We start from the raw sequence: 21,477 nt of genomic DNA, 5'->3' as shown, positions 1-21,477 counted from the left end.
AACACTCGGAATTTTGTATGGGAAAGCCTCTTCTGTCAGATTCCTCTTATCATTACAACATAGTTACATATGTTCAATCTTTAGACATACATTAAAGGAAGATGAGAAGGAGATATTTTAAAAACTACTTGAACCCTTTGATCAAGCAACATTTATTTACGTGTAGCGGGCTGGAAGAAGCAGAAGGCTTAATTCTTATTTCAGCCCGTGGTAGGTATGTTTTATACACAAACGATTCTTTTTTTTATCTTCTACATGCAAGTAAGATATATTACAGGTGGTATTTCTCTTTTACGGCCCGACGGGCGTTATTGCAACTTTACGGCTCTACCATAAGCGACGGGACGTGAGAAAAATGTAACACCTGCTGTCCGTAAACTCATTGTTTCTGCCATGAAAACTAACATATTCACAGATAGTTTCAATCCATTTATGCGTAAAAAAAAAAAGTGATAGTTTTAAGGGAGTTTATGTATTTGTCTTAAGGAGGCATTGTAATATCTTAATTATTAACAAAATTCAGAAATGAATTCTTGGTCTCCCTTTGCCTTTACAATATTTTTTTCTTTTAAAATGATTGATTAAGTAAAATATCAAATTACGACAACTCAATATCAAATTAAGACTTTTAGAACTCCAGATAATACAACATTAATATGGAATTATAAAAAATGAATCTATTCCATGAAGTTTCTAAAAAACTGACCACCCATTCAAGTATAAAAAAGAGGTGTAAAAACATGCATTAATTACACTTAACTACCACTACCTATAGTACTGTTGATTGTTAGGCCACTGAGTGGTAGCCGCATTATAGTCATAAGGTGGGCCGACTCGATTTTGAGCCGTGACAGATTGCGCCACGTACTGGGATTGTGGAGCTGCCGCTTGTGATCCAGCATACGCAGGATAAGCTTGAGCAGCTGGACTATAGGCTGAAGGGGTTGCATAATATTGAGGCTGAGCTTGTGGTGGAGGTATATGCATGGGCGGAAGTGTTTGGCCGTAGTTCGTAGGTGCAAGATTAGTACCTGCTTAAAAATAACTAAATCTAACACGAACAGAAAATAATAAAAATGTGTTTTAAATAATAATTTCACACATCTTAAATAGGTATAGCGCTCCACAATTGAAAGGAAAAAGGTGAAATTTCATGTTGAATATTTCGTGAATGTGAGCCCAAACATTGATTTTTTGAGAAACTACCAACATACTGTTTACATATACTGAATTTATCTATGAATCGATTGAATATGTTCTCACCTGATTGATATTGGTTGTAATAGTTTTGAGTTGTTGGTATATTTTCATGCATAACAACCGGAGGAGCTGTTTCTTGAATTGGAACAGTTATCAAATTAGTTCTGATGCCAGATGACTGGATTTGCGAACCACGCCGACCTGATGACTGCAACGAGCTGGAACGGGGATCGTTGGCTAAGTTCCCTTTCGAACGAACAGACGATCTGTCTGTTTCACTCAAGACAACCTATGTGATAAAATTTGAACAGAATTTTTTTTTTTAAGTTCAAAATAAAATTCACCTCCATGGCTTGTGGGACTGAAACTGGTGGTGGCTGAGTTTGCAAACTTGAGACGTGTCTATGGTTAATGTGAGCTTGTAAATCCCTTTGTGAGAGGTACGTACGGCGGCATCCAGTAGTGCCGTATCGACTTCCCCCATGTGAACACATGAATACAGTACCAAGACCAGTCTGCTCAACTCGAGAGACCTTTTCCAGGCATCTGGGACACTGCTTCTGTTCTTTCTTACCACATGCAAGGCAAAAAACATGTTTGCAAGGAATCTACATTGCAAAGGTTTTAATGCTGCAGAATGAGAAAAATAAAGTATACCATTCTTCCGTATATTAATATGGGCTTTAAACATTTATCACAGCAGTGGATCATAGGGTTTAAGACTTTTTCGCCAATTAAATTGACTTTATGATCCCAGTTTAGTCTTAGCATAGGTTCAGGAGGACCTCGGTTGATTGTGGTAAAAGTTGGCGCTTCCAATTGGGATATATCAGCTTCCAGGTCAACTACGATAAAATTGAGAAAATTTATACTGTTATAACAAACACAGAAAATAATGAATACATGATTACAAATAGGATGTAAAGGTGTTGTAGATATGGACAAATGATACGCAAATGAACCTTTTTATTTTGACATAGTGAGTATATTTAGCAGTTTGGCCTTGAGAATTACATATTCCTTCTGTTTAGAGTGTCTACTACTAAAAAATATGTCCTGTAGGATGTATCAAGAGATAGACAAAGCATGTATTTTTTAATTTATTTCTGTTTGAAAAATATTAATGACTGATCCAGAAAATTACTAAAATATCACTTCTTAACTACTCTAAGGCTGCAGGGAAACTAGATAAAAGATTTTCATAGGGTCTAAGAAGAAATTATTAATTATAATAAAATTGTTTAATAATTTAATTATATATAGTTCTTTTCTCAGTAACCCAAAATGATAGAAAGTATTATTTTGGTTACTTATACATATAGTGAGTGCTGAGATAGCTCAAGCAAAGAATGAAACAAAAGTGGAAACATTAGCAACACTAGGCGGACAATTCAAGAGAGAATAGATGGTTTAAACAGGCATTGTGCATATTATTTGAGAGGTATGTAGTTATAACACATTATGAACATGTTGTACAGAGCAAGAGACTACATATGGCTGAGGCATGGGACTATGTCTAGGGTGACCCAAATCAACAATTTTTTACTTACTGGTAGGTGGTGCTGCTTCCTCCACTGGTTCTGGCTTAATTTGACTGTCAACAATTGACTCCGGAGGAGTTGGAGTCTCTTCTTCATCGCTCTCAATCACCTTGATAGCCTTCTTACCTCTCCCACGTCCTCGGCCTCTTCCACGACCCCGTCCTCTACCACCTCTGCCTCTTCCACGACCCCTTTTTGAAGCACTATCCATTTAAAGTTCTTCAGAAAAGACCAGGGAAAAACAGACTAACAATAGAACCCTTCGTAAGTTAAGGGCGAAAGTCAAGAACCTTTTCTAGGTAGCGGTCTTTGGTTCAGCTAACATAACAATTTTTTTTTTATAAACGGTGCCGAATTATTACTATAAAACTTCAGAGTGAAGGTAACAACGTGTTTCTTGGCAACTTTTCTACGAACTCTGCCGATCGACGATCGGATCGGAAATCAATACATTACACGTATAAAAAAGGGCCTATATATGTTTACCCATCTCTCCAAGATCAAGCGACCATGAGGAGGAAGCGAATCTCATCGGACATGAACGAAGTGCCTTCGTGTTATAATTACGATCGAACTTCACATAAGTGAACTAATCGGAAAGTTTATTTGAAGATCGAAAACGACACATGACAGCAACTGATCAACCGACGAACGTGTAACGGAAACTTCAAATTCAAAAATGAAAATTTGCGTTTTTTCCTCTTATTTATCTTGATGTAGTGATAGTAATGTGTACTGTGCCCTAACCGAGTACTTCTTTGATTATTCCGTGCATACAATGGATTTTAAGCATATATGTGATAGTCATGCAACTCCCAAGTCTGATGTTAGTATCCTAAGGAAACGGATTTCCCAAGGGGTTGTCACCGAGAGTCCTTTTAGAAATATGCCGAAGTTCTCAACCCCTCCTTCAAGGTTTGCTAAAATTAAAAATCCTTTTGAACCTCAGCTGACTGATAGACTGCATTTACCAACATTTAGGTAAGAATCTCCTTTTTAATCAAGAATGAAGAGTTGGAGCTTCTTGAGTTAAATTATAGGTACCAAATGATATCGAAATGGAGGACATGTTCTCCATTTCCAAATAATCACATCCAGTGGTAGACTGATATCAATACTGAGACATTGGTTATATCAGTTTTGCAGCTGCCTTTTGGTATTGACCGATGCATGTAAAATATATCAGCTGTCCAGCTGAGATATATTTTTTAAATACTGAATAGGTGCAGAATACCTATAACAATAAAACTGTATTATCCAAAAAAAGTATACCTATGTTTATGAAATAGAGAGTAGTGTGAATGTTTAGGTAGATGATTATGATGAAAGATTAAGCTTACAGTTAGACAGGGTGTTTGTTTCTGGAGTTTACCCACGAGGATCTTGGTGACCTTGAAAGATCAGTTAAATAGAGGCTAAGCTGCAAAATTTGAGGTTCAAGAATAAGTCATTTCAAGTTTTGAAAAATTTGCATAACTTTCAGAGGTACAGTCCAATCGCGATAGTGTGAATACAAAAAATCCTAGGGTAGTTCATACCAACGAGGGTGTTCACAGAAAAGAGGGTGTAACTAAATAAGTTTTTTTAATAATAGTTTATTAATAAATACCAAACCAAATTATACATTTCAAAGATGAAAGAAATCAGTAATTTTTTTTTGGACATTTTTTTGAGAAATTTTTGCCATTACTGCTTGTTCGAGAATCTTTTTAAGAGTGATTATTTCACTTATATTCATTGAATTTTGATTGCACCATTCTATGGCCATATTTAATGCTCTAATTACATCGGAATGGCTAATTTTTTCAATATGTGTACCACTTTCATTGTCATTGTCGCTTTCATCTGAAGAAACATCTTCCAGACCAACAACTGCTTTCTCGTCTTTAGTCCAGTCTTCCACATCTGCAGCACTGTATTCAGCCTAAAATTACAGTTTATCATTATTTTGTCGACCTCGGAGAAACATGTAATCTCATTGTGTATTAACTTACTGGAGCAATTTCTTGTAACAAATTTATTGTATCCTTAATGGCATCAGGGACAAATGCCTTTTCATTCCTTAACTTTAGCTGTAAAATACTTAGAGGAAGGTTATCTTCATCTTCATTTTCCTTATCTCCATCAAAACCTGAAAAAATGTTTTTCCAGCATTTCTTAATAACTGTTACATCTAATTTATCCCATGCTGCAGACAAATGTAGAATTGCATCTTTTAATGAAATTTTCTTGAGAGCTACCGCTATTGCTTCTTCTGATGATACAATAGAACTAAGCAAGCTCTTTCTATAGTACACTTTGGTGAGCCTTAAAATATTTTGATCCATTGGTTGTAATAAAGGAGTAACATTGGGCGGCAAGAATTTGACGAAAATCATCCCGTCTTCAGTTGTTAGTTCTGTTGCTGGTGGATGGGAGGGTGCGTTATCCAAAAGGAGAATTGCTTTCTGTGGCAACTTCTGAGCACGTAGAAAGCATCTCACCTACAAATTAACAATTTTGGAATATTGGCATAAACAGCATATATCACAATGAACACAAGTGATTTTAACTCTTACCTCTGATACAAAATGTTGAAAATACCATGTCTTGAAGAGGTCTCCTGTCATCCAGGCATTTTTATTGCTTTTATAAACGACTGGGTTAATAACATTTTTGAAACACCTTGGATTTTTGGATTTCCCAATTACTAGAGGTTTCAATTTATGACATCCTGAAGCATTTACACACCCCATAAATGTCAGTCTTTGTTTTGAAATTTTTAAACCAGAAGCTGTTTTTTCAGCCAATGCGACATACGTTTTGTCAGGTAATAACTGCCAATACAATCCTGTCTCGTCAGCATTGTAAATTTGGTGACAATTTAATTCATGTTCTTCGATCATTCGTTTTAGGTTCTCTTTGAAAGGATCCACTACATCTGGATTGGATGATAATTTCTCTCCTGTGATTTTTAAAAATCTTATGCCACGACGATGCTTGAATCTCTGCAGCCAACCATCACTAGCTGTGAAAATTGTATTCATTTTTAAATCTTTGGAGAGCAACAATGCTTTTTGTTTCAACATATCTCCTGATACTATTAAATTTTTTTCCCTCTGCTTAAGAAACCAGTCGTACAACTTTTGCTCCAATAGCGGAAATGCTGACTTCTTTAAAGTACATTTTTTCGATGGTTTCAACGTGTGAGTCATAGTATCCATAATCAAAATTTTCTTTTTTTTTATCCCACAAATTGTCGATTTTGCTACTCCGTACTTTTTGGATAACATCGTGACAGACATCCCTTTATTATGCTCTTCCAAAATGTTGGCCTTTTCTCTCAAACTTAAAAAGGTTTTCTTTAATTTACCCATCTTGAGCTGAGTATTTACAGGACTATATTTTCTTCTGATACGTACACGATTACACATACACACACGACGTACACAATATTTCGAGACACATAAAAAGAAACTTCCCGCAGCAATAAACAAATGTTACACACGATCACTAGAAAAATGCTGAAGTGTTAAATAGGTTTTAGTAACGAAAAAAAGTACGTCTCGTAGTCTCGTCGGAAACCGAATGTCACATAATATAAAAATGCATCAGGTTCACCCCAAATGCATATGTTTATCTTAAAAAGAATTAATAAACAACATTCCACATCCTTTTCATGCCTACAACCCTTCATTATTTTTCTCACACTTACAAATCTCCAATCACTTTCTTCACACTTACGTTAAAACGAATTGATAAACAAACCCTCATCTTTTATGATCAATGATTTATTATAATCATAAGAGTTGCAAATTTATTCTAAAAATATAAAAGAACAATAATAAATAATAACTACTTGGTATTTATAATAAATGATATGCAATTAATTTATAACACAAGCAAAAACTGAGACAGAAACGTTATAAATGCACTTGTTCACACAATCGAAAGTGCACGCTGTTCACAGTATACGGCGTTCAATGTAAATAATTTCGTGTTCATACCACCGAGCTGTTCATATTAACGCATGTTCACACTACCGCGATTGGACTGTATTTGAAAAAAAGCTGAAATTTTGGAAAAATTGTTTTATTTTTTTCTCAGCTTATTGGAATATATAATTCACACTTCATCAATTCAGCTTTTCGTCTTCAAAAGAGAGAGCGTCACATAAAAGAAAGGATGTATTTTAAAAAAATCTAATTTTCTTCTACTTAAGGAAAAAAAACTAAATGTAACCCGCCGATATTGAGATGAATAGTTTAGTGAATAACTATTTCTTGTTTATCACCTAAAAGTCTATTACCTCCCCTCTCTCAGCCAAGGTGCCTGATTATACCAGGACCGAGAAAGAATATGTAATCATTATTGGTTCCATTTATCAACATTTCATTAAAAATAAAAAACCCATGTAGTGAGTGTGGAGAAGAATCTCAAAGTCTGGAGGCAAACAGCTTAGTCAGAAATTTAATAGTACATCTCCAAACATGGTGTATAGATGAACGGAGTCATTAACGTTTGAAAAGCGGTGGGTATAATAAACCTAAAGCGGTGAAAGGATCTCAAATTGCGCGTATCGTCAAAGTGCTCCGATCTATGATACACTTTTTTCAGAAAATGGAAAAATACGAAAGGCAAAGTACAAAATTTTTGTGGCTGACAATAAAAAAATTCCGCCCTTCAATATTTAGATATATTGTCACCATAGGGACCTGTTAGGGGCTCATGAGCAATCATCCAGCCTAGGTGATACCTGATTTTAGTAAGGACTAGCTGGAAAAGGTCCCTAAGAAGATAATGTCAGCTTTTTCAGAAGTAGGCTTAAAAATTGTGCTTTTTAACTTATATCTCAATCTTTGAATATAAATTACGAAATAAATATTGTGTGTTTATAAACTACCTTAACATTAACATTGAACAATAATTAGTTCAATAATCCATAGTTGCATTTATCCAACTATTCACATTTCAGCCCCAACGTGTTTGTTCACAATTCAACCCCAAGACATGATGAAAAGTTTAAATGGACGATCGAAGATATATCCGCATTGAAACCTGCGGACATTGACGAAACTACGGTCAGCCAACATGTCTGCAATGACGATCCTCACATTGAATCGGAAATCCAACAGAAAATTGAAACGTACTTTAGTAAAACGCCAATTGTACCCAGCCCGATGAGCATTAAAATTAATGATAATTGTTTATTGAAAGGGTGTGGAAGTTCTATTGAGGAAAATGTCGGCGAAACGAATCCGGTCAAGGCTAGTGTAAAAAAAACATGTGAAGGTAGGTACATTTTAAAGGAAATTAAAAAATGAGAAGTAGCAAAATAAAAGTTTTCAGTACCTATAAATGGCTTTTTTACTTTCAGTGCTTTAATCATAAATATTTTTAGGTGTTACTCAAACTGTGTTAACCCTACCTCCGGTGCTGCCTGAAGATGTAGAAGAGATGTTAAAACCATATTTTCTGTTTGACGAGGAAGTTCATATTTCAAATAATATTTCTGCAAACAGCTCACTTTATAAAAAACTGTTTGAAGATAAAAACCCCGAGGTTCTGCCTACAACCGAATATGATGATTCAGTTGACTCTTCGCCGACCAGATCAATAAGTAATAATAATATTCTCAACATAGCTACTTGTGTTTTATCTAAGGTAAATTTACACGCACTTTTTTTTGGCTTAATTTTTAGGTACCTCACTCATACAATTTTCCCCATGCTCTAGAAGTATTGATGGCCCGTTTGATATCTCTGACTGTAATTTATCACCTATCAATAGGTCATCATTGAACCGCAAGTTGGCGTTAAATAAGTCAGTGTGTCGCCTAGAATTTTGCGAAAACATGAGCGTGGATAATAGTTTAATGGTTCCAGATATGGATACAACAAAAAGCCCATTAATCGCGTTGCAAGTTGGTAAGGTATTTTCAGTTGAGCTATTGATCCGACCATGCTTTATAAATTTTTGAAATGTCATCGATGAAAAAATTTATAATTTTTTTAATTTTTATTAACTAAGATGAATCTTACGGCTCGTCCTTCAAATTAAGCCAAGCCAGTGTTCAAGATATGAGTGCGAATTGGAGTATAGAAGACAAAGACATTTTTATTGACTCTAGGGGTGGTAGCGATCCCAACAAAATGGATGTTTCTAACTCCAATACTCCAAACTCAAAATTATATATAGGAAAAGGTGAGCAATTTTCATTTGAAATAATGCAAATGTTTCCACGTTATTACCAGGTCACATGGAATCCGCCTTAGAAACCTTCAAAAATCTATGTTTTTCGGAAAATTTTTCCAAAATTCTAAAAATTGACAGAAATTTTCAATTTCTTTTTAGTTTTACACACAACAGAAAATATGAATAAAATATATAGTGGTGATGTAAGCACTTGCTTTCCGTGCTCTTTTTTCAGCTTTGCTTATAGATCTTTCCGTGACTAATATTTGAAAAAGTCTAGTTTGAGAATATTTGAGAAACATCAAAATAAAGTTTCTGGGAATTCTCCGGTAAATTTCTTGACGAATTGGTGAACGGTCATGTATACAATCTTCTTTCGATAATTTTTTAGTTACATTTATCAATCAAATTGGAGGCTTTTGCTTTATGTTTATCTAAAAAGTTATCACTAATTTCCCAACAACTGTTTTAGGTCAGAGGAAAAGACTGAGCGAAAGTTTCAAAGTAGAAGAACTTGAATGCAGTGATAATGCGATGAGCTACGAAGATGTTGCCATGAAAAGCAGAAGAAAAATTTTTAAGAATAACTTTACAGATACTGGGTATTATACGCAAGACACGGACGACTTCACTAATAATCATACTACTAATATCTTTGCATCGACTCCTAGTAAACGTTATAATAAATTAGGAATTTGAATACTTTTAGCCGGGTTTCTTCAAACTGTCCTCATTAAGTTTAGTTTAACTTAAGGAGGACATTTAGTGTGTGTGCTTTTTTAAATTTTCATGCTGGAATGGACTGAAACGAAAGCTGTGAGACCAACACTTAACATCAAGTGCCCTTACAAAAAATATACTTTATTGTTATTTTATTATTATATGTAAGTAGCTCTTAGAACTACTCGATACAGCTCGATATTCCAGCTGGCTGTTTTTTCTCTATAAGATGTAAATAGATTCGCCGAAAGATTATTTTTCATACACTGAGGAATGATCTTGTTATGCTTCACGCATGCAGTACGACTGATTTGAGGCAGTGAATGTGTATCTCGTCGTAGTTTAAGTTTTCATAAATGTTTGTAAATACGTGCGACTGATGCCGGTTATCGACATTATCAAGAGAGGATGATCCGCACCATCTTCTGTTTCATAGTTTTTCTATTTCTACACTCGGTTACAAACAAAAACCTTCGACAAGTTGGATCCCAAGAACATCCAGGTATAAAAATTAAAATTTATAAGGTATTTTTCACATATACATTTCTTGTTAGAACGCTTATTTAGGAGTTGTAGTCAAGTTTGAAGTAAGTCAAAAAGTAATGTGGGTTAAAAACCACATGTCATAACACATGTTTTGTCAATTATTTTATTGTAGGGTGTCACACCTAAATTAATACAGACTTTAGATCTGCCTCAATTCAGGTGCAAGTGAAGAAGACAACTGCCTCATCAATGCAGAAATTGAGGAGTAGATCACCGAGGTATTTTGGTCTACAATTTTGAGATTTGTGTTGCATTTCGAGGCATCTACAAGATATTTTGAAGCGTTTCGATCCATTTCCGAAGTACAAAAATGTCATCAGCAATCTACCCCTCGACAGAAACTCTGTGATCCTTGTCGATGAATGTGCTCATATCTCGACAAAGAATAAAAAATGTAAAGTCATGCAAAATTGGGTCAAGAGGACGACTGCCCAGTCACCCACGGATGTCACCTAAATTAAATGTTTCATAAAGCATTAGAAGGTGTAAGTTAAGGAGTAACTTCTCAAAAGCAATGTCAAATAAAAACGGATGACTTACCCTTTATATTTAAATAAACTTTATGCTTATTAAATTTAAGATTTAACTAATGGTTATCTCATGTGAACGAACCACTGCCATACTTCTATTATAAGGCTGTCTATATTTTTGTGTTGATTTTGGTTATTATTGTATAAAATATATTGTATCTTTTTTAATATACTGTATATGATGTGTACTATAGAACTGTAAATTATTTCTCACTGGTGCAATTTTGCAACAAAAAAGTCTTAAAAGTAAATATTTTATGTACCAATTTAATCCATTAAGTAAATAATACTGAGCAAAAATTTCGGTTTTTGTTTTAATTAATTATATTAAAAAATAAAGTTAACAATCATATAATTTTTCCTTATTTCTACTACGACTTACATATGTACCTATACATAATTAAATAAATAAAAAGTGACACTTTTCATTTACCTGAAATGTTATTTCCCATGTTATCTATTTGTTGAAAAAGAAATTCAGGGAAACACATAACTCATTTTTTTTATATGCAAAGCGGCTAGCCAGAAATTTTGTCTCTTGGCATTGTTTCTAACATGCACAAAAAAGAAAAAAGTAAGATTCCAGGGTCCACCGCTTCGCAAATAAGACATACATATATGGAGTATAGGGCTTGATAAAACATGGAGAAATAAAAGACAAACAGAAAATTTAATCACTTTGTATCGTGTATCGATCGGTAATGAAGCGTTTACAGATATATGTGTAGATTGATTACTTTCTGAATTTTGTAAAGCTCTTTTTGTCGCCAAATCGGCAATTGTAATTACTGATAACGCACATATACGGTGAATTTTAAATTTGATAATTTTGGAACTGTATTTTTTAGAAATCAATAGCGTCGTCGCTATTTATTTTCTATATCGTATGGTTTAGTCGCAATAAATAAAATAAACAATAAGAATTTACAGAATTTTTATTCGCTATTTTGAAAATCATTGTCGAGACGATTTAAAATATCTTATAATATACAAGGTGGTCAGATTTGGACAGTTGTGGCAGCGAGCTTCTTTTTGCAGAATAGTTAAAGAAAGTCTGCATATACAGTGCGGTCGTAAATGAAGGCTCGCCCTTTTATAGTAGTTCATAATTATAGTTTTTTACAATTAATCGAGCAACTCGTAGAGAACCACCCTGTATCTTTCATTTAATACACGTCATCACCAGAAACTTTGGATGCAGAGTTGATCATTAATAAGAAATAACAGATACATTTTACAAAATAAAGTAATTCCAACAATTTCTGGATAATTTAGGCAAATTTAAGTTATCGAGAAACCCAGGAATCATTCTAATTCAATTAGAATTTTTTGCATATCTTAGAATTACTGACATCGATCCCAAAGTGTATTTGGATTTTGTCTGATTGCCTCCAAAACCTTCGATAGCCTGAGGCACACACCAGAATGTTAGGGATAATGATGTAGCTAATTATTAAATGCGGGTATTAATTGTAAAGTAATGTGCGGCCGGCCAGAGATATTTGTCTGTAGTATTCTTCGCATAACTTCCCAACATGTATAAAAGGGAGATTGATAGAGAAAAAAATATATGAACGATAGGACTGCTCACTTCCATAACAGTGTTAATCACGTATCTATTATGACATTACATAGAAACGTTTGACGATATCTTCGATTTCTTCTTTCCTTTCCTTATTAACACTTGGCAAAACAGGGCTGTTTTGCATTTTTTGACAAGTTCTTCTCCTCGTTATTCAAACCCATGTTAAACTATAAAAGGTGGGCTTCGCTTGTATAATTAACCGTGATTGGAAACCATATATTTTCAACATCTCTATATTTTATATAATATACAGGTATCGTCAGTTCAAGTGGAAACATAGGGATTGTGCAAGTTGGAGAAAAACTGCATAAAGTTTAATATGCCTCCGATAAAGACCAACGAAGTGGGTTGCAAGGCTGGCGGTTGAAGTGGGCGGAGTCAATCCAGTGTTACCAGATCTCTTGCTGTTTAAAAAATTAAACTCATATAAGTTCTAGTGACGAATTAATCGTTTTTTTCATTTATTTGTATTGCTGCTTTTTGCTCTGATATTTTAAAACATTCTAACCGCCGCGAAAGTAGTGAAATCGATACTAATATAAACATCAAAGGGGAGACTCCGCCCACTTCAACCACACACAGCCTTGCAACCCACTTCGTTGGGTTTTGTCGGAGACATATTAAACCTTATGCGCTCCCTCTTCCACCTGCAGTCTCTGTTTCCACTTGAACTGGTGATACCTGTATATACTTATGACGATTCACACGTTCTTTTGCGAACATGATAGGCGCAGAAACGCAACCAAATTAGTCAATCCTATAACATTTCAAATATCCTTGTGGAATGACGAACATGACAAATACATGACAACATAATCACTATGATGACAATAGAATCCGAAGATTACTTCAGATTGGAAATGCAACTATTATGTGCATTGTGTTTATGCTAAAAATGTCTGATCAATGCGAGTTTATTTCACCTTGCAAAACTTGTTAAACATAACAGGACGTGTCAAAACATTAAAGAACTTTCATCACTTAACAACTCGCTACTGACAGACACATTGAAATCACAAGTCATAGAGACCAACCACAAAGTTTTAAAAAATTACGTGAATTTTTTGTAACCAATAATTTTCACCCTCAGTATATCATTATTCCCCATTATCACCATTCTTCTCTTAGGGAAAACTAATTAATGAAAAGTTCCAATAACATAACTGTTTTTCAGAAAATAATAAATATAGTCTCGAGCCTTAAGCTAAGTACCTGTACTCTTAGGTATACTAGTAGATGTCGATGGAATTGTTACTGAAACATTTGGTTGTTGATGGACCTGTGATGCTGCTGCTGTGCTTTGCATTACAGTCGGCGGAAGAGAGACCTTTGGCAAGCCAGAAGGACCAACCAAAGGCAGTAGTGGTTGTTTGTCACTGTATGATTTTGACAGACGTTCGCTCAAAGCTTTTAAGGCAATTTGCCTATAATATCAGAATAAAACTATATATTCACTATGTTCAGAGTTTATACAAGGGTTTGCACTTAGAACAGTACTTACCTTCTTCTCTCCATATCATGCTGATCCATGCTGGGCACAGATACAGTAACCCCAGATGGATTAGCCATATCAAACTTTCTCACACTTTTCTTGCACAGACCAATTTTGACCAAAGCATTGTAAATGCTGTTGCTTACAATGGCTATAGGTGGCTGGATCACATTGGGAAAAAAGCTGAAAAAGTTTGTCATGAATGTGTGCTTTTCATTTACAGTGAGATGGAACTAGGATTTAAATAGCCAAGATATGGATATAAATAATGTGATGGCAATTTGTTTTCTCCTTTAAGGTCAATCCATAGTTCTGAAGTGGTAACATCAAGGGTAAAATTTAAGCAGTAAGGCAATAGTTAAATTTAACTTTGTATGAACATTGAATTTACTTCATATGTGTTACCATGACAATTTTCATGAGAACTGTAAATCAACCTTCGGGGTTAAAAATTGAAAGTGTTCTACTAGTGAGTGTAATGAGTTAAAGCTGGCAAAATGATAAAATTATGAACATTCTTACATATTTTAATAATGGTAAAAAGTAAAATGTATCAAGAGCACTGGTAAAAATATTAACCAGACAGTAAAAAGTTTTATCAGCAGTGGATATGTTGAGATTTTGAATTTATCTAAATAACCATGAAATAACAAGAAACTGAAACTAAATCAATGTACTGGTAACTTTACTGCTTCATGGAAACCATGAAACTTACCAATACTGCTTATTAATTTAAATTTTTCCATGATTATTCCCTTCTTGGTAAAGTTCCAGGACTTCAATCTAGTTACATTGAACAATATATGAATCTTTCATCACAAATATATCTACCTTGCAAATGTAAAATAATCAGCCATATCTCCTCTTGAGCCACTATTGTGTTTCTGATAAAACCTCAAATATACCCAGCTAACAATCATCCCCCAAAAATACATTGTGGGATATGTGCCGTCTACCAAACCAACAAGTTTAAAAATCACAGATAGAAAAAATACAGTAAGTGGTATATTTCGGTTGCTTAGTTTTCCTAAAGGGGTCTTCATTATCACCAAATCAGGCATGATTTGCTTCACTGCCACAGAAACCCCTGCAATGTATCCAGCCAATCCATGAATGTAAACATTATACAGATATCTGGTGTCATCAAAGCAGTAATATAAAATAAAGTAGAAAGTTGTTGTTAAAATTCCTACTCCAAAATTGACTAGGGCGAAAAATGTCATCATCTCAATTGGGCCCCACAAGGGTTCTATTAATTTTCCACACAACCCTACTGTGATAATATCGACCAGGACTTCCCAGAAGTGGATTTCCATAAAGCAAAACGTGAATAGAGACCAAATTCGGTTCGGGGGCATAATATAACCCGGAGTGACCGATATAATTTCGACTGCATCATTCCAGTAAGAAAATGTGTAACTTATTAATACAACACCACAAATAAATTTCACTGATGTGCTGGTGTTTCCCAACAAGGCTCCGAATTGTTGTTTTAAATAGGGAATGTTCCTTCCTAAAGCTCTAAACAAGGACATCGTCAAATCATTAGAAAAATGAAAAATGTAAATAAGTGATACCACAAAGCTGATTTGGGGCCAACGGGAAAATCAGGTTATGTTGAAAAATAATAACATATCAAACGTCAAAATAAGTCAAATGACGAGTGGTTTGGTGACGTAGTTGGTTGCGTTTATCCTGGCGACTGGTGTACGAGTGTACTCTAAGAATGACTTTTTTTTGTTTTAATATTTTACTTTTAAAATTAAATAATTAATTTAATTTTTAATAACTTTAACATTTAACTTTTACTTAGTGTTATTTATTTTAAAATCTTAATTTATTCTGTTTTGAAAATTGCAAGGCAGGAGGGATACGGTCTTAAAGGTGATTTAGTGTTAGTGTCGCATGCAACCTTTCACAATTGTATTACAACTTCCTAAACAAACAGATTCATGAATAGTCAGCTGATTAATGTCATGACTATGAGCTTTGACAGTTTTTGAGTTTTTTTAGTTTGTTTGCGGTTATGAGTTTTTTTTTTATGAGCAAATAACTTATAAATTGTTATTTTCCTAGGGAAAATCGGTTTATCTCTTAATTTAAAATTTCATTATTAACCTTAGTGTTTGTACGTTTTCTGTTTTGGTACGTTATATATCTTTGTTATTTCCCCTTTGATATGACAATTATGATATTGTTTTTGATTATTTGAATTTTTACTTTCTATTTTACTTCTATCTATTTATACAAATCGTCATTTGTTTTTCCATTATTATGTATTTTCTTATTGCTGCATTGGTTGGAATTCTATCTTTTCACAACTCTTGTTACCTATTTCTAATGCAGACATTTAAACTAATTTTCTAGATTTAAAATTATTTTCTCACTATGAGTGAAGAACAACAGAAAGTAGTTGCACCACCAGAAGCCCCCCCTCCCAATCAGGAACAGGAACTACCACCAAAAGAAGAGCTACCCCAAGTCTCTTCTACAAACCTTTCTAGCACTGCACAACTCAGTGCTAGTGTCTCATCTTTAGCCAGTGTTGCCTCATCCAAAGTCAGTGTTTCAACAACAAAAAGTGGACTTCCAGCTCCAAGTAAAATTGGGCGTATTTGTGGAGACAGACATCATAAACCACCAGTGCCTCCATCTCCACCAAGAAGTAGTAAGTACTTATGTGATAAGAAATATTGAAATTCGGAGTTTGAAAATAAGTACAACAATTTGCGGTACAAAATTGTTCATTTATGGCTTCATAATAATATAATATTTTTACATCTGTTCATAAACACATGATAAGGCTTATGAATCTTCACTGAATATGAGTGAATAATGAGTTCGTCATTGCATAAGTGGATAGACATTTTTTGTTTGGCTAATTTTGTTGTGTTGTTCGGAAGTGTTTGTTGTGGTGAAGAAATATCAGGTAAGTAGGGAAAATACATATTAGTGTTAGTTAACCATTGTTGCATTAGATATTTGTGGTATTTTTGAGATTTTCAACACTGCTAGGGTAATATACGGTAAAAAAAGAGTAGTTAGATTAAGGAAAAATTGGGATATGAAAAGCAAAATAATAACGCCACTGGATCACCAAATTAAAGTCTCAGGTTAAGTACCCCTTGCTATTAATTAATAAAAAAGAATTGTTGATCTTCTCTTCAATTCCTGTAATAGATGTTAATTACACTGGATCCTGGAGAAATGAACTATCACATTATCATAGTTAAAGATTCTACCAAAATCTGTTGGGTCCAGAGCATTAAAAAAAAAGAGTTTGACGACTTAAAGAATCTTCGGGCTGCAAAGCGTTTACAAGTATTGTAATACTTCTGAATGGGCATACATTGTATATTATTTTAGTTTATACTGTTATTTAATTTATTAAAGATTTGTTTATATTTTCTAGAGCAAAACAAATAATGTTTCTTGAAAATATGGCGAACGCCAAAATTGCCTACATTAGTTAATCAGAGTATCAGAGGTTGCAAACTGGATTTCCTTAGGAGGTACATATATTTTCTTTTCTGCAATTCAAAAAAAATTTCAAATTTGTAAATAAAAGTTTACATGGGAACAACCGGTCTAGGATTTGCCCTGTCTTACGTGTAGCCGCGAACGACCCTTCTCCTTAATAACAGCAAATAACAGGCCGGCAAAATATTCCTGTGCAGTTGTCCATGTATAGATTATGTTTGAAATTTGCACATTTGATATTAATCACTAATTGGAGAACAAATAGTATATGCCTCACATAAGAAAATGATATTATCTGCCACTGATAGCTGTTGCCTCTGATATAAATTTACATCGTCAGCAGAGAATATGTTATTTTTCCTAGTAGATGGACAATACAAGTATCATCAGCTCAAGCGGGAACACAGGAATTACGCAAGTGAGAGAAGGACCGCACAAGTTTTAATATGCCTCCGACAAAGACCAACGAAGTGAGTCGCGCAACTAGCGGTTGAAGTGGGCGGAGTCAGTCCAAATCCAGTTACTAGATCTCTTACATTTTCAGAATTTTTGCTGATGTAAGTTTTAGTGATGGATGAAATTAGTTTCAAATTTTTACTTATTTGTAAATTATTGTATATTTCCGCATTATAACATAACTTAGGTACGTCATTGATGAATATGATATGAATTCGCTGATATTTGTTTATGATCTTTTAGTGGGTCCAAAACTGAGCCGGCGATACTGGCTGTAAACTCGAGGGCGATTGATAAACAGAACGGAACGATTCGTTTATCGTTTAAAACGATATCGGAAAATAAATCAATTGACCAGGGGGGGTATAGCATGAGAGAAATTTCGATTTTAACGCGTAAAATCCATTTATTTACATTGCTGTTTTCTTGCTCTAATATTTAAAAAAAATTCCATCGCCGCGAAGGCAGCGAAATCGATACTAATCTAAACATCAAAGTGAAGACACCGACCGGACTGATTCCGCCCACTTCGTTTTGGTCTTTGTCGGGGGCATATTAAACCTTGTGCGGTCCTTTTCCCCCTTGCACAATTCTTATGTTCCGGTTTGAATTGGTGATACCTGTATACTATTGAGACACTTGGTACCAACCATACTATTCTTATGAGCGATTCAAGTAGTAGCTCTAGTTCAGCCAAATCAGCTTTTATTACAACAACTGGGTCTACGAATTAGAAGTATGACGTAGCTAGAACATTCTAAGGTTTTCATATCTGCGACGATTCAACGTGTCAAGTCAAGAAAAGGTTGCAAATTGTAATTATTTCACCTTTTCCAGGGGAACCTTTCCTGTTGGTAACGTAACATCGTTAAATATTTATCTTGACCATTGCATTTTTTATTAGCTTACGTAATCCATTTAACTGCACCCACGTCAGGCTTGTTGCACGTGGGACCAACTACAGGATGCCGGTATTTGCGGTTCTGAGTAGAAAAAGCTCATTAAAGCTCGCTCGTTTTGTCTTCAATGTCGCTAATATTTAAAAATTGTCGGGGTCGATGACATTAGTGTTTGGCAAATTGTAGTATTTTCAACATTTTGGAGAAGCGTTTTTAATCATGGGAACTGCCTAAATTGTCCAAATGCTTCTCTTACCAATCTGGATGTTCCTCGGCATTTCCCGCGCTATAATTGTAAACTAGAGAACCCTGGAGAAAACCTTAAATCGTTACGAATTCAGTGCAACCGCTGTATTGCTAGTGCAGTTGGGAAATTAATTGCGTTAATTGTGCTATTAATAGAACTAAAAAGGTGTTTTTATATTGAAAAACTTTATTATGTTAATAGCAGTTATTGTAGAGGCTGTGGTGGCCTGTGTGTATACGTCTAGGTAGCTGTCTACCTTACTGCTCCTTCAGCAACTGAAACCAAATTTAGGCCTTAAATGTCGCGCAACAGAGCAAATACTTCCATTTCTGGGCTACATGTTTTTTTTTTTAATATCTCACTCGTTAAAGCACCCAGTAGCTCAAACTGCTGATTGTGTGGGATTTTTATCCACTAAAACGCCATCTGTTCTGATGATTTTGAACCTTACTAATACTCATTCTACAGGGTGGTCATTGGCTATCTTATTGTTCCCGGAACTTTTACTGGTAAAGATACGGATTCGGCTTGCCGTACCTCGGTAAATTCAGGTGGGTCTCGTTACTTTTTCACTCTCTGACACCCAAAACTTGTTTGTACCATCGTTTTTGGGACACCCTGTATACATGCGTGCCCACAATCTACCTTTTGTGGCTCACGGTGCACCACCAAGTTCTGCTTATTCCTGCTTCGATCTTGACGGTTCGACCGCACCGTACCACTCTTCGTCAGATTCTCGATGTGTTGTTATTTCTCCTCCAGTCGGAACGTTTAGCGGGGTTCTTGGGTTGTGAAATCTTGGATAACTTGGATAAGATGAGTTTCTTTGGTGAGTTTTTTCACGTTTCGGATGCCTGTATGTAGTAAGGTTTTTACGTGAAATATACAGATATTCGGTGTGAGAATGAGGAATTCATGTAAATTGTGCGAGGAGCAAAAACTTCGCGATTTCATGGGTACTACCTAATTAGTTTTAAATGTTTTTTTTTTCGTTTTTTCCCGTGATTAGCACGAATCTGATTGTAAATTGCCTCTTTGAATGTCGCGGCAAATCCGCTTGTTGAGGGTTCGCGCAGATCTTATGAAACTTGCCGAATCGGACCACTTATTAACATGCGACTGTGAAATGAAAAATGTCTTTTTTGCAGTTAACCCTTAATAACATCATCATCATGAAATTTAAATTTTTATGAATAACGTTCTTTATTGGGGATCATCAGTTTTCCTCATTTAGGATTCCATCTAATAGCATTTCATTTGCATTAAATGGGCGAACATTTAAAACGTAGAACTCTGGTGTAAACACTGATTGACCATGATAATAAACCCACAATCGTAATTAGTAAACGTTTAATTTTAGTAGTTGATAGAAGTGCAAGTGGCGTATCACCCTAAAATCAAATCAACCTATGATCGGTTCATTTAAAGTCTGATTACAAGAGCAACTAAACAGCTCTTTAAAAAAGGCCTAAACGTTCTAGTGGAATTAAATTTAATTATGTCTTTCAATAGCTCCGAGGTAATTACTATGTCAAGTATGTCTTGATTGAAAGCGTGTATGCATAGATCGCATGGGAAAATCGAATTGGAAAGTACATTGAAAAGCGCGTGACCATAGCTATCTGAGTATTAAGATCTAGAATATTTCTCAAATTTAAGAAATGTTCAGTTTTTTATTCCACGTTTAAGTTGGAAAATCTTGAAAATTTTATGTTTGATTTGCAAAAGTGTATTTCGCTGTTTCCATGGGTAAACTACATGGCAATGTAACATCGAAAATAACAACTATGATGTCATCTATGTACAGTATTAATATAGCTTGGAAAAATTACCATTTTACTGCCATTCGGTCTATTATCTGGTCGGAGGAAAATAATGTAGGATGAAGCATTTTCGTGGGCACGTTCATGATGATGCTAGCAAAAAATGAAAAATAGCTATAGAGAATGAGAACATTAAAAGTACCTACAGGTAATGCATACGTGATTATCCACGAACGCATTTCTAATGTGTTACGTTTATTGCAATTTTAATGCGGTTTTTGAACTGCGGGCTACACCAGAGGCTTTGTAAATAAAATTGAAGTTAGTTGATCCAAGTTCGTCATTGTATTCGATTTCCGAAATCGTCAATGTCTCGAGATTCACTGAGAACATGAACATTAATCGAACAGGCAAACTCTGAGGGGGACTACGGCTAAGACCCATACTTTTGTTATCAACGGCTTAAGCACATTAATGCTCATTGTAAGGCAATGGACGTAAGAGGCAATTTTCTACTCAAGGAATTGAAAAAGTTAATGGCAGTGTTGATGTGCGCTCACACGTCTTCAATTACAACAATTAATATTCTTCTTGAATTTCGTGGTAAATTTAGGTTGATTGAGGAGCTTTAAAGAAATGGGGCCTGTTCACAAGGCATTGAGCACTTGGCAGTAGGGTTTTGATTCATTGCGACAATGTTTAAAACGAATTGAAATGTTGTATTTTTGTACGCATTATTTTAGATTTTTCAATCCTTAAAATCACACCAATATCCTTTTTTTTTTAATTTTTTTAACACACTAAAAGATTTCAATGTTTGATGCCATGCGACACTAAATTGATA

The 21,477-nt window shown here is 34.8% G+C and overlaps 5 protein-coding genes across 14 annotated transcripts in view; 2 read left to right on the top strand and 3 right to left on the bottom strand.

Annotated features, from left to right (window-relative positions):
* Window positions 1-451: 451 nt before the first annotated feature.
* On the bottom strand, window positions 452-3,179 carry Hakai (E3 ubiquitin-protein ligase Hakai). 2 transcript variants are annotated; one of them, XM_066404772.1, is made up of 5 exons: window positions 2,751-3,179; window positions 1,858-2,045; window positions 1,545-1,808; window positions 1,264-1,489; window positions 452-1,034 (listed from the first exon to the last, which is right to left on the bottom strand). In XM_066404772.1, the coding sequence occupies exons 1-5, from the start codon at window positions 2,950-2,952 to the stop codon at window positions 766-768; spliced, it is 1,149 nt and encodes a 382-aa protein (XP_066260869.1). In that variant the 5' UTR covers window positions 2,953-3,179; the 3' UTR covers window positions 452-765. The 2 variants fall into 2 exon arrangements, with proteins under 2 accessions (XP_066260869.1, XP_066260870.1); XM_066404773.1 differs by having other exon boundaries at window positions 452-1,031; window positions 2,751-3,171.
* A 181-nt stretch (window positions 3,180-3,360) lies between these two features.
* bora (aurora kinase A activator-like protein bora) lies at window positions 3,361-10,899 on the top strand. The gene is made up of 6 exons (XM_066404771.1): window positions 3,361-3,722; window positions 7,696-8,012; window positions 8,122-8,340; window positions 8,423-8,647; window positions 8,751-8,924; window positions 9,388-10,899. Exons 1-6 carry the CDS (start codon window positions 3,520-3,522, stop codon window positions 9,612-9,614), a joined length of 1,365 nt encoding a protein of 454 aa, XP_066260868.1. The 5' UTR covers window positions 3,361-3,519; the 3' UTR covers window positions 9,615-10,899.
* On the bottom strand, window positions 4,340-5,136 carry LOC136418657 (tigger transposable element-derived protein 2-like). Its single transcript, XM_066404779.1, has 2 exons — window positions 4,736-5,136; window positions 4,340-4,665 (listed from the first exon to the last, which is right to left on the bottom strand). The coding sequence occupies exons 1-2, from the start codon at window positions 5,117-5,119 to the stop codon at window positions 4,369-4,371; spliced, it is 681 nt and encodes a 226-aa protein (XP_066260876.1). The 5' UTR covers window positions 5,120-5,136; the 3' UTR covers window positions 4,340-4,368.
* Window positions 10,900-11,011: 112 nt separating the features above from the next.
* LOC136418655 (transmembrane protein 115) lies at window positions 11,012-15,417 on the bottom strand. Of its 2 annotated transcripts, XM_066404776.1 has the most exons (4): window positions 15,366-15,412; window positions 14,620-15,309; window positions 13,798-13,971; window positions 11,012-13,720 (listed from the first exon to the last, which is right to left on the bottom strand). In XM_066404776.1, exons 2-4 carry the CDS (start codon window positions 15,144-15,146, stop codon window positions 13,501-13,503), a joined length of 921 nt encoding a protein of 306 aa, XP_066260873.1. In that variant the 5' UTR covers window positions 15,147-15,309; window positions 15,366-15,412; the 3' UTR covers window positions 11,012-13,500. The 2 variants fall into 2 exon arrangements, with proteins under 2 accessions (XP_066260873.1, XP_066260872.1); XM_066404775.1 differs by having other exon boundaries at window positions 14,620-15,417.
* A 381-nt stretch (window positions 15,418-15,798) lies between these two features.
* CLIP-190 (Cytoplasmic linker protein 190) overlaps window positions 15,799-21,477 on the top strand; it is a 42,647-nt gene continuing 36,968 nt past the window's right edge. For 6 of the 8 annotated variants that reach the window (XM_066404769.1, XM_066404768.1, XM_066404764.1 and 3 more), the window contains exon 1: window positions 19,445-19,699. In XM_066404769.1, coding sequence (XP_066260866.1) covers window positions 19,687-19,699 — 13 coding nt within the window. In that variant the 5' untranslated portion in view covers window positions 19,445-19,686. Of the gene's footprint in view, window positions 15,934-16,155; window positions 16,457-19,444; window positions 19,700-21,477 lie in introns of those variants that run through there. The other 2 variants (XM_066404762.1, XM_066404761.1) reach the window with 1 other exon arrangement.

This window comes from Euwallacea similis, chromosome 36 (genome assembly GCF_039881205.1).
Source record: "Euwallacea similis isolate ESF13 chromosome 36, ESF131.1, whole genome shotgun sequence".
Classification (NCBI taxonomy): Eukaryota; Metazoa; Arthropoda; class Insecta; order Coleoptera; family Curculionidae; genus Euwallacea; species Euwallacea similis.
The sequence above is the reverse complement of the archived record's forward strand: the minus strand, read 5'-3'. Positions and strand labels throughout refer to the sequence as shown.